At 36.8% G+C, this 12,458-nt stretch overlaps 1 protein-coding gene across 14 annotated transcripts in view; it reads left to right on the top strand.

Annotated features, from left to right (window-relative positions):
* The first annotated feature begins 4,165 nt into the window (after positions 1-4,165).
* ADGRV1 (adhesion G protein-coupled receptor V1) overlaps positions 4,166-12,458 on the top strand; it is a 320,555-nt gene continuing 312,262 nt past the window's right edge. For all 14 annotated transcript variants that reach the window (XM_033086930.1, XM_033086929.1, XM_033086928.1 and 11 more), the window contains exon 1: positions 4,166-4,270. In XM_033086930.1, the coding sequence (XP_032942821.1) occupies positions 4,249-4,270 (22 nt within the window). In that variant the 5' untranslated portion in view covers positions 4,166-4,248. The remainder of the gene's footprint in view (positions 4,271-12,458) is intronic.

Here is a 12,458-nt window from a genome sequence, read left to right as displayed (position 1 = left end):
CCATGTCACTTTTTGTGTAAGTCTTGTCAAATGAGAGTTCATTAATTGAAAACTTATGATTATATGAGTAGTGTTTTTTTCTGTAATGTGTGTTAAAATGTAGCAGCCTTTAATGAGCAGATGCTAGGAACCATTCACCTTTTCCTAATAATAGGAATAATTCTTTTTTTATGTTAAAAGCTCTTTTAAAGTGTTAACATTAGACTGCTTTATCTGCATACAAGGAGCTGTACCATATAAAGGTTAACCTTTATGAAATTGATCATAGGAAGCATAAACCAAGTTTGTCCATTGAAAAAGAGCACAATGTGCTTGGAAGTTCTAATTTTTCAGTTTCTTAAATCCTGGACATTTCTGAAAGATCAAAGATCAAAATCAGGTTTTACGTACATATGGCTACACATGAACTAGACTGACAGCTCAGTCAAAAGCATAATACTCAAATTTTTTCATTCACTCTTCTCAGTTTATTAGTGTTGTTTGCATTTGTCTATTTTTTTTCTCCTTCCTGCATGTTTGTTTATTCATCAGGAACCTTTGCAGTAAAATCAAGATTATGCTTTTAAAGCACTCCCAGCCCAACAAAAGGTAAAGTTTAGGAAAAAAGAGCAGTTCAAGCGCCTGGCATCAGGTAACACTTAGAAGTGGTTGTGCATTTCTCTGGCAGGGGGTGGCTGGATTGGAATCTCCAGAGAGTGCAGGTAGAACAACCATAAAGTGATCAGAAAACTCACTTCACATTTTGAAGAAGAGACAATCCAACCATGATCCTAAGCTGCTATGGGATAACAGGTCAGAAGCCTGCTAGTACAGACTAACCAGGCTGTGAGATGAACACACCTCTTTAGTATAAGTCTTAGTCAGCTCTGCCCTCTTTTGAAACCTGACTTAGCATAGTTCCCTGAGGACAATGCTTACTAATATAATGTTCTATAGTTCTAGGCCACTGTTTCTTTCAATACTGCCAGTTCAATGTGGTCCCCAATGTGAATCCACTAAATAATAAGAGAGAAAGGGGAATGTTGCCTAGATGTCAGCAAAACAAACAAATATATGTACAGAATCAAAAACCAAGCTACAGCTGCACATTCACAGGGAAGGATATTAGTTCTTGTGGCCATCTCTAGCATGGTCTGTGTTGCAAAATTATCAACCCCATGGACCATCATTCAAAGAAAATTCACTTTAAAAAAACAAGCCACAGCTGACTACCAAGACAAGTGAATTCTTTGCAGGAAAATATTCTATGTCTTGTGATTGCTCTGTGAAGAAAGGACCAAGATTACTCTGTGAAGAAAGGAGTAGTTTCAGTATCTGCCTATATCTGTTGGACATTTTGAATTTTTGAAATGTATCATATTGGAGAGATTGATTTATAAATAAGAGGTAAAAATAACTTGTATGCTGTCTCATTAGCATTGATCTATGAGAGAGCTATACATATGTTTCTTGTTCCTCATTCTGAGTAGTTGATCCTTTTTCAGTTGAAGCACCATAATAGGTGACAGATAGACCTATATACCTGTGCAGGACCAAAATTTCAAATTTCTTTGATTCTCTTTCTTTGGTATCTGCATCCAAATAGCTGCTTAGCCCAGAAGTTTGGATGTTGCAGGTGAAAACAAAAGTGAATTTTAGTTGAATTTATGAATAAAAATTTTATTATGGCATTTATTTTTGGTTTCTGATATTTGTAGATTAAGATTTCAGTGCCTCTTACTGAAAACTAAATGGCACTGATATAACACAAAAATCTTCCCTAATAGAAACAAAAATGTAAAGAAGAGAAAATACATGTGCCTGAGAAGCTTTTGTTAGATGTTTTTTCTTCTTGCTCCTTAAGTCATGTATTCTTTCTCAGGGATTTGTTTCTTCGTCTAGCTCCCTCTTCTGTGGTCTTTTCTTTCACATGATACCAATAAAGTGAAAAGGCAAGGTTTCACAACAAACAAACTGGAGTTCATTGTTTCTGGTGCTTTCAGTATTGGTTTACTTGCAGCAGAGTGATTTTTTGCTTAGAGAGGTTTAATGGTTTGAAAACAAAGGATATCCAAACAAACAAAGAAGGGAGGGATGTACTTAATACATCTTATTTATTGCTCTTGTTGAAAAGAGAAGCTAAGGCTGACCTGCAGGCATAGTTCTGTGCAATGCCAGATCTGTTGTAGGTCGAATACCAGTCCTGATTGTTTGTCCCTGACGTCTGTAAGGATTGGGAGTGGAGTGCGGGCTGCATGCTGAGTTGTTAAATGTGTGTGTGGAGTGTCTGGTGTCAATCACCACCAGCCTTCCAGCTGCTTGAGGACCATCACTGACAAAATCCTATGGGAACTCTCTCACCCTCAACTGTAACAAAAGGAAGCACAGGTCCCTGGAGTGGTATGATGAAAATGAAATAAGGTAATCAGGAAATCCTCAGGGTTTTAGAAAAAACGTGGAGTACTTTGTGTTGAGTTAGAGAGCACAGAAAAAGGTACAGTTATTTTGGATCTGAATGCATTTTTGTGGAAAGTACCCATGAGAAACCATGTGAATTACTGAACCCAAGTCTGATTCTCACTCTTCCTTAGTTTTCTAGCTCAGTAATTAGCAATATTTAATGTGCTCAGGCTTTCTGTAATTGAGAGCTAATGACTGCTAAGGCAGCCCCTCTGATAGCTGGTGGGAGGCAAGCTTTGTACAGCAACTAGATGAAAAGTGAAAAACATAAATTAAGTTATATAAGCTGAAACAACATTGTAGAATAAAAGATAAAAATAATCTTATAACTCTAGTATCCTTTTTGCCAGTTCATCCAGAAAGGAAAAACTATATGGTGTCTAGATTTTGAAGCTGTAATATGATTAAAAGTATGGTATTGAAAAGTGTGATACTTATCTCTCATGCTTATACTTTAAGTTCTGCCTGGTGCAAAAATCTGCACTAATGATATTGGCCTTTGAAGGGATGCTTCTTGCCCTTTTTTTTTTACCTTTTTGCCAGATGAACTGGTGCTGGTACATGAGGATTATGCATAATAAGGTACTGATCAGAAAATATGTTCAGATATAAACCAAGGTGAACTAGTGCAAGAAGTGATTAAACATATAAAACAGATTATTAAACAGAACACCTTTTACATATACAGCATAGCTGTTTAGAAGAAAAAAATATACTTGAGGATTTTTTTAAAAGAGAATTTTTATAATATTTGGTTAGTCATCCCAATATTTCCTCCTGTCTTAAGAACTGGAGTTTGTTCTACTTTTCCATATACACATTAGATTATTTTTGCCTTTATCATTTATACTGCAAATTGTTATTTTTCAACATTGATTTTCTCTGTAGCTATATTTAGAGTAAATAGGGTGATTCTTCTTACCTAATGAAGCTAGGTAGTAGTCTCAGGTAACTGTACTCCCTCTTTTGTCAGAGGAGGGGAACAACCACCTCTTAGTGGCAGTTCATCCTCTCCTGCTATGAGTTTACACTGGGCTGGGTGGCTTGTTAGGTGGAATGCTTCTACTTTAAAACATAATTTTTTATAAGCAAAATTCTTTTTAGTAAAATGCCTTTTACTAAATAATTCTTCTAACCTTTCATTATTCTCTAGCATCTTCTTTATCTTTCATGTTTGTTTACATTATTCCCAAATCATTATAACTCAATACAAATTGATGTAGTGACCAGGTTAATGACACAGAGTGTTCTAGATTCTATCTTGGTTTTGCCTGAATATTTCTGTGCTCTATTCCTTCTATCCTTTGTTAGATAAGAAGAATTTTTGATACTTATTTGCTCCTAAGTGGGAGAATTTATGAGTTTGGGGGCCAACACTGACAAGATCTGAGTGTTGCCTTTGTGTATTTCTTGTGGCTCAGGATTTGCTTGGGATTGTGGTGACTTGACATTGAGGACTTGAATCCAAAATCTGTCATAATCCAATAATAAAACCTGTCAGTTTTGCTGTGCAGAGTAATATAACAATGCAGTTTAAGCTGAGTGGAAGACCTGCCAAAGTGCTGACGGGAGGGGTTGGCTCTATCTCAACTACAACAGTGCAGCGGCAATTGCTGAGCTTTGAAAAAATTTTGTCCTTTTCCATCCCACTCCCTTTTATCTCCTCTGCAATGGGAAGGCAGCAGCAGTCAGGAGAGGGAGGAGAATGCTGCATGTTGCGCAGAACAGAGGGAGGAGTAGGAGACGGGAATGCATAATGCGTGAGTGACAGAGGGTGGGCAGACGACTGTCGGAGTCCAGAAGACACGGATGTTCCTGACCCAGGGTCCAGGTACATTTGTTGTCCCTCTCTCTAAGGCAGTAGTTGCTTTGGAAGTATCCTGTATCAGCTGCAGAGATGTTCCCTGTCCAGCCCTGTGCTTTGCAGGTGGCACCTGTTGTGGCAGGGACAGGGTTTAGCAGCGGCAAACCCTGAGCCTGTCGATCATCCATGAGGGGCTGCTGGAGGGTGACAGTCTGCTAAGGTTTCTATTGTTCCAGCAGCTTTTCTTTCTGCTCTGCAAAGCTGGGCAGGTGGGAACAATAGTCTTTCCAATGGAAAATCCTCTTCTCAGGGGATGCTATCAGGATGCAACTCAGTCTGAAACCAACAATTTTTGACTCTCAAAAAAGAACAAAACATTGGTGGTTTAAATTAGGTGTATATAGAAGGGGAGGAGCTGCCTATGCACTGTGTATTTTAAAGGAGAGTGAGTTGAAAGTAAGAATGAATTTTTCAAATCATTGTCTGATAAGGAATGAGTTTTAAACATCAATAATTACAATATGGCATGTAAGTGATTACAATTAGAAATACTGCTTTTGCTTCTTGCATTTCATATATTGATTCTATATAAGACATTGCACAATTCACTCTTGCTAACCCTGATAAAGTTAAGATCAAATGTATATGGAACTGCTTGACAAAAATCAGTCATCGCTTTTCATGAGTCTGTAATTGCTTTACAGTGCAAACGCGAAATAACATGTGATTTGAAAAAAATCTTAATTCATTATATAGAAGCCAAAAGTGGTGTAGATTTTTCTTTCTTGATAGTACTTTATACACATTTTCTAGAATAGTTAAGTACTAAGTATTTTGGGACTCTGTCTTCGGTTTAATAACCAAAGGTAGAATGTGATATATTTAGTTTTCTGTCCCTTAAGCCTTGAACAAGCTTCTCCTACTAAACAGGTTTCAAGGTTTCCATGTGGAAAGGCTGACAAGAACCAGATTCCTGAGGAAATCAAGTAATTTGTGACATAATAGGCTTAGAATTGCAATGGACAAATATTTGATACTGTAAGATCTACCTCATTTTAAGGATATACAATTTCTTATTTGTGGTTGTTACTGATATTTATGTTTGCATTTATTTCTAAAGCACAATTTTGTGCTTTATCAGCTTTCTAATACACTTTTGTGTTTTAATAGCTTTAGATGAAGAAATCAATGATTTAAACTAAATTTACATCTGAACAAATTAATTAACACTTATAATGAAAGCACATGCTTATTAGATTATTCTTATTGTAAGTGTGATCAGTGTCCTGGACACATGAAAATCGATGTGAAAAAAATGGGATCTGTTTTTGTGAAGACTAGTGCTGGGCAGTTTGTTTGTGCTGTCAGCATTTTTTAAGGTTGAAAAACAATGCTGGATGAGTTTCAAATTATTGGTCCTAGTGAATGAGAGTGATCCTCATGCATTCAACTCTACTGTGCAATTCTTCCCTGAAAAACTGTGAGCTTTATTTGAAAGAGAGTTTCAGAACTAGGTCTAAATCATAGCCTCTGTTAAAATCTCTACTACATATGGAATTTTGTTAAGCTTATTATCTTCAAGGAGTTTTTTATTTCCTTTGGAATTCCATTTAAAAAGATAGAGTACTTAAGTCTACAAATGCTTATGTGAATATTTTAAGCAGCAAGTAAATATGATGACTGAAATTAAAGTATTGGGAAATCTATGAAAGCATATTCCTTTAGTTGTGTAACACTAAAGAAGAATACCTCTGCAGAGGTGTGTGAGGATCTCATGGGAATCATTGGACAGCAATGATTTATAGCAATTTGTGAGAAAAATATTGATGACCTAGAAATCACCTTCGATATTGTTACACAGCTACCATGTTGTTTAGAATTGTGACATGGTAGCAATAGGGGAATTTTAATAAACATGGGTTTTTTAAGTCTATAAGCTTTACAGAACTTTCATTTTAGAACGTTTCATTGAAAAATTTGAAAAATATGTTCTTGCATCACACTTTGAAGAAAGAGAAATTTAAAATTTTTCTCAGCCACATCTGAAGTGTTTTAGTCCAAGGTGTTTTTGAAAGCATTGAAACAATAAAATTTATGTATGAGTCTTCTTATTATTTGAGATAGGGTGTCTGATGAAGTTTAGCTAAATTTTGTTTCTGAATAATTCCAACCTCTTCCAGGGTGTTCCTGGTATTGGTTCAATTTAGTTGTTCACTAAGAAAAACAAAAACTAGGTAGGAAAGAGTAAATAAAAAGCATATGCTGAAATTATTTGCTCATGGTCTATTAGGCCTAGACCTTCTAAAACTATGATCACATACACAATTCTTTTTACATGTGGAATCCTCTTGATTAGCTGTACTCAGTTGTAGAAATTGTGCTTGTATTTCAACTCTACAAGACTGGCCAATTATGGTATAGCCAATTTTGTATATTATATATGATATAATGCAATGTAATATACATGTGAATCTAACAGTTAATTTCCTCTCTAGAAATAAGCATGCATAGTGTCTAAATGCTTCTCTCAATATATGTTAAGAGTCAGGTGCTATATAGTATCTCCCTCATCAAATTGAATTTTACAAAGCCACTGCTTTGTCATAGGCATTATCATAGTTCCACAAATTCAAGAATTATGGCTGTTTAATAGGGGCTGTACTACTATTTCTTAAGGAAAACAAAAAGATTGACGGGGAAGACGGTATAATCTGCCATTTGTCTTACTCCGGGTGGACCCACTGTAACATATTTTGTTCAAGAAAAAAACTACTAAGTCACAAATGATTTCACAAATGTCTCCAAACTCTCACTTGCTTAAGTCACTTTTTCAGTGAATAATTTCATTGGGAAATACTTAGTGTAAATAAACACTTCCAAGATTTAGCTTACTCTGTGTATGAGAACTTCAGGCAGTTTCCAGAAAGAATTTTCAAAATGTGAGTTCTGAAATATGCCTCAAATATGAAAAAAAAATGTTTCACAGATTGGCTTATGAATATTTCCTATAAAACTAAAGTTGTTGTAGTTTCTTGTACTGAAATAATTTGTAAATCCAAACCAAGATTGCAGTTAATATAAGTATGCTGGTGCCTACTGAAACAGGCATATTTGATAGACTAAATTTATCTGGCAAAATTAAACAACAGAGAAGATGTTTTGCGTGTTTATCTCAGCTTTTGTGTTTGTGGATTTTTTTTAGGACAGAATTTTCTTTAGAATGTAACAGCAATATATATTTTTCTATACCTTGATATTTTTGTTTATCTAATCTTGTATCTTGTGTAAACTAATTGAGAATACCAGTTATGACTCTAATTTTCTGATGGCAAAAGAAACTTCTCAGTCACTTATCCTGGACTGGTCCAGTTTGTTACTGCTCTGAGATGTTTCAAGCTTTGCTTCATTAAGGATTTAACATGGCCTTAATTCAGCCATCTGTTATGTGTTTGGCAGGCCAACAGATCTGAGGTTGGAAAGAGCTTTAGAAATTTCCCACATTTTTAAAGGTTTGGAAAAGGGCTACGTTTATGAAGAGATTTTGAATAATTCTCAGCAAGACAATGGTGCAGAAGTGGGGTAAAAATGCTCGTCATTCTCTGAAGCCCAAGATCCCCTGGCTGCCTTTAGCTTTGCTGAAAAGCAATTAGCATTTCAACCAGCCAATTTGGTTACATGCAATAAAGTACTTGGGTTTTTAATTTGCTGCTTTTGGCTTGGTGCTGTTGAGAATCAGCTTTGTATAATCCTCTCAAAGCACCTTTCCAGCATGGTTATTGTTGCTAGTCTTAAATAACTAATCAACAAAGAGATTTCCTTGTCTTGGACTGCAGGGTGCCTTAGAAGAATGAAAAGAAATACCCAGATAATAAGGGAATGATTATAATTATTAAATAGTGATTATTAAATTGTGACATGGGTTAAAAGGTTTAGAAAGCCAGGCAAAGCAGACTACATGATAAAGGTAGTATAAGAAGGCTTTGAATCCAAATAAATTTTGCTTAAGGATTTCTCTTTTCTGAGAAATAAATACTTCATTTTGTTTTATCTAAAAAAAGATTGCCCAGATTTAAGAGATTAATCCATAGTATAGATTAGAGTGAGGGCCCCATGCTAATCATTTTTACAAATTGCAAAAATATATTTTTACTTCTACAGAAAGAAGTCTTTGGGGGACTTTGCAACACAAAGATTCATTAATTAAGTCAACATCATCTGTTGCAATCTAATGAAAAACTGATACATTTTACTGTAGGAAAGAACCTAGTTTTATGCATGCCTTAAATTCTTATATTTAATAATATGCTTTTTTGAACTTAAGAAAGTCTCACTGATTCAATTATTGTAATAATTAGGCAACCCATTAAAAATTCTGTTTGGATCGTACATGTGTATTAAATTGTAAGAATCTGTTTGGGATAGCAAAAATATTGTCAGTGTACCAGAAACAATGCCATCTAATCCTCATTATGAGACTTAATTTTGCTGTTCTGTGCCCTAAAGTTTTGGGTTTTTTTTCTTGCTATAAAGTTACATATAAAGCACTGTTTCTATTTTTAGTTTTAAGTATGAAAAAAATAATCACTCTACTGCAGAAACCCATGATTTCTTTTTCTGATATATACTATTCATTCAGGCCATGGAACTTCATTCACAGCAGATACTACGTATTTGAAACTGTGTTAGTCTTGTCCCCAGCAGCCAATATATGTTCTTAGCATTTGCTACGTAAGAGTGTTGAGGACATGCAAGAATCCTCCAAAGTTGAGATAAAAATGGAAATTATTGTTAAAGTTGAGATCTCTACTAGTATAATAAATAGCTGATCTGCAGTGAAGCTTACCAACCTTCATCAGCTGGATTTCTGGTTCCATATATATGTTAAGAGCCTGATCCTGTGGCAATGCTCAATCATACAGTTGCTTCTACAAGTATGAGCTGGAATGCTAGGCATCTTAGTGGAGGTGGTGTAGCTAGGTTTTGATTTAGTTTGGCTGTTTTTGTTTTGGTTTTGGTTTGTTGGCTTTTTTAATCCCTTTGCTTTTTTGATGCAAAAACCATTTTGAGAGAGGGTATAAGTGCTTACAGTTACAGTTACTTGGTGCAAAATACCTAGGTAAACAGCTAGCCGTGGTTCTGAAATACCCAGTAAATTACAATTTCACGATTATAAGCCGCACCATTTTGACTAAAATTTTGGTCTGAACCCGGAAGTGCGGCTTATAATCCAGAGCGGCCAATGTATGGAAATTTCAGAAATTTGCCAACCCAGAAATGCAAGCCTGCAGCAGCCCCGAGCCGAGCCAGAGCCCAGCCGGCCCCAGCGGCGGGGCAGTGGCTGGGGGCACTCCCCCACTCCCCGGGCAGCTGGGCAGCGGCTGGGGATGCTGCTCTCCTGCTTCCCAGCAGCAGCAGCTGGGGACGCTGCTCTCCCGCTTCCTGGTGGCAGCAGCCGGGTACGCCGCTCCTTCGCTCCCTGGCAGCAGTGGCTGAGGGCGTCACTCCCTAGTAGCAGCGGCAAGCAGGGCTGGACCTCTCCCTGGTGGCTGCCCCGAGCGGGACTGAGCTAGTAAACCCCGCGATTACGTGATTCTGTTACTAATTGGCAACTTTGTGAAAGTTGCACACGGATCCTCGCTGTGAATAAAAGTGTGTTTTATATATGGACAAAGACCTAAACGTTGCTGACACCCGGAGGTGCAGCTTATAATCAGGTGCGGTTTATAATCAGGTGCGGCTTGTAATCGTGAAATTACTGTAATTTCTGACAGAGAAAGATGTCCTCTGCGTTCATTAGAACTACATCGGTGGAAAATTATTCCCAGTGGAGCTGAAAACTATGTATTTAGCTTTTACCTGAACTTTATTGTAAGTAGGAAGCTCAAAAATAAAGTCTTGCTTTTCACAGTATGTAGTTAGACCTATATTTAAAATAACCTTAATAGCTCCAAGTTGTTGCACTGGAGGTACTGTGGGTAAAAATAATCCAGATCTTACAGCTAGTCAAAATTATTTTGTGGTTCTCTGTTTGATATGAAAATTATAAGGTAACTGCAAATTTTTGTGGAAGATTTGTGTTTTCTCTGCTTGCTACTAGAAGTACTGGATTCTACAATGCTTGAGAGTTTTGCCCTTTATTCCCTGCTCAGAATTACAGCAAGTGGTTTCCTCAGAAAATCTCTATCATTAACTGGCATAAGAGATAGCCTTTGGGTCTTCAGTGATGATTACAGGGTTTAGAATGTAAAATTCAAGAATACAGTTTAGATCCACTCGAATGCTTCTGAGAAAATGAAAAGAAATTGCCACAAAAGTTGCAAGGGCTACTCTGGACTTCTTACACTTTTTAACTCTGACGGACCTCTAATAACAGGGTGAGATGACTTGGGTTTCTCCTTACACCTCTGTCTTGGCATCACTTTTACTACTTTATGTATTGATTCGTGGCTGTGATGATAGATGTATCTTCCTGACTAGTAAATATAAATATAGTGGCAGGCAAGTTAAGCATACTTTCTTCCTTAGGATAAGATTCCTATCGTGAAGGGTGCATGCCTTTTCCAAGAGAGAGTAATTGAATGAGCAAGAGTAATCATATGAAGATGTTCAGGTTACATTTAATTCATCATTCCCAGTAATACATATGATAATTGATTACAAGATTAAAAAAAAAAATTCCAACTGTTAGAAAGAATGTGGTCAAGGGAGTATTTGACTGATACTAGTATCAATAATTTCAAATGTAGGTAAATCTCTTTATCACCGATGTGCTGCAGTACTGTTCTGTCAAGGCAGCAATAGTGACTAGGGAAGAAGGCAAATGAGACCAAAACCTTCAGGACAGTGAAATCTTATCAAGGGATTTTTAGCACCTAATAGTCTGGATTTGTGCTTTGGTTAGCACTTTCCAATGTTAGTAATATGAAGGGGAATGTCAGGTATCTGACATGCCTTTATAGTAAAGAGAAAGACAGGAAAACATGGAAGAATGGAAAGCAAAGACATTCAGTGACGTTGAAGAATCCTCATCAAAACTGGTGAGACAGACTCTACAGCTTTTAGCATGGTCCAGGGATGCACACAAAGTCAGTATAATTTTTATTTTTTATTTATGTTGAAGCAGGTTGAAGGCAAAAAGGGGATATAGGTGGATATTATTTTGAAATAGCATTTTTGGAGAACTCTGTTTTCCAGTCTATATTAGAGTGAGAGACTTATTCCACATATAAACAAAAAGCCCAAACCAAAGGAGAAGAGCAACCAGCAGACCAGGCTTGGGTAATGTCTGCTATCCGTATGCTGGGTTTTGTTGTATCCTGTTTTTTTCATATGCGTGAACGGTGGGAGCTTTGAGGCGAGGGAAAAACAAGTCTGAAATAAAATATTTCCCCTTTAATTTGGAACCTTGACGATGTAGAAAGGAGAATTTTAATAGATTGAAGTTTTTATAATCCCTGCTGCTTTTCCAGGTTGTTCTCAATACTGTTGTAAATGTCAAGAGGTTCTGAGAATGCCTAAAATAAAAGTGCTGAAAATATGCAGAGTTTTAATATGTTTCTGCAGCAGGTGCAGCAACGGCAATGACCTTGTAAAACTTCTTGCTCTGTGTTGTTCCTGTCTACTACAGTGAATCACCATTTTATATACGAAAGAGCATGGGTATCTGTCTCTCATTGTATTCAACCAAGGATGCTGCTTGTTGCTGACATCTTTGCTATGCCTAGACTTCTCTCTGGAAACCACTGATAGCTGTAATGCTGTATTTAATGCACAGTACTAGGCATGCCAGCTTTTTAATGTTTGACTTGGCTGGGTATTTGTAATCATGGGGAATAGACAAGGACAAGCAGTGAAGAGTTAGTCTTGCTCCGCTGTACCTACGGGCTTTTGAAATGTACAGTGAGTTGTGTGATGATGGGCAAGTGGTAAATCGGGCTGTAGCTGTTGGATGGCAAGGGTGCTTCTTCAGTTTGTCGCTTCTCCTATAAACAGCAGTGACAACTCTGAGGTAGAGAATACTTAATCCCATGTTCCATCTGCTACTTTATTTGTGAGCTTTCTTTCTTTTACCTCTTCCCATTTCCTATCTGTCATTTTATGCTTATTTCATTTCAGATTTTTAATCTGGGTCAGTCCTTCTTGATCTCAGCATGTTTCATTGGGCTGTAGATTCCCTCATACTTCAAAGAAAACAGCTAGGAGATCTCTTCATTCT

This window comes from Catharus ustulatus, unplaced genomic scaffold, assembly GCF_009819885.2.
Source record: "Catharus ustulatus isolate bCatUst1 unplaced genomic scaffold, bCatUst1.pri.v2 scaffold_74_arrow_ctg1, whole genome shotgun sequence".
In the NCBI taxonomy this organism is placed as follows: domain Eukaryota; kingdom Metazoa; phylum Chordata; class Aves; order Passeriformes; family Turdidae; genus Catharus; species Catharus ustulatus.
This window is presented reverse-complemented; position numbering and strand designations above follow the sequence as displayed.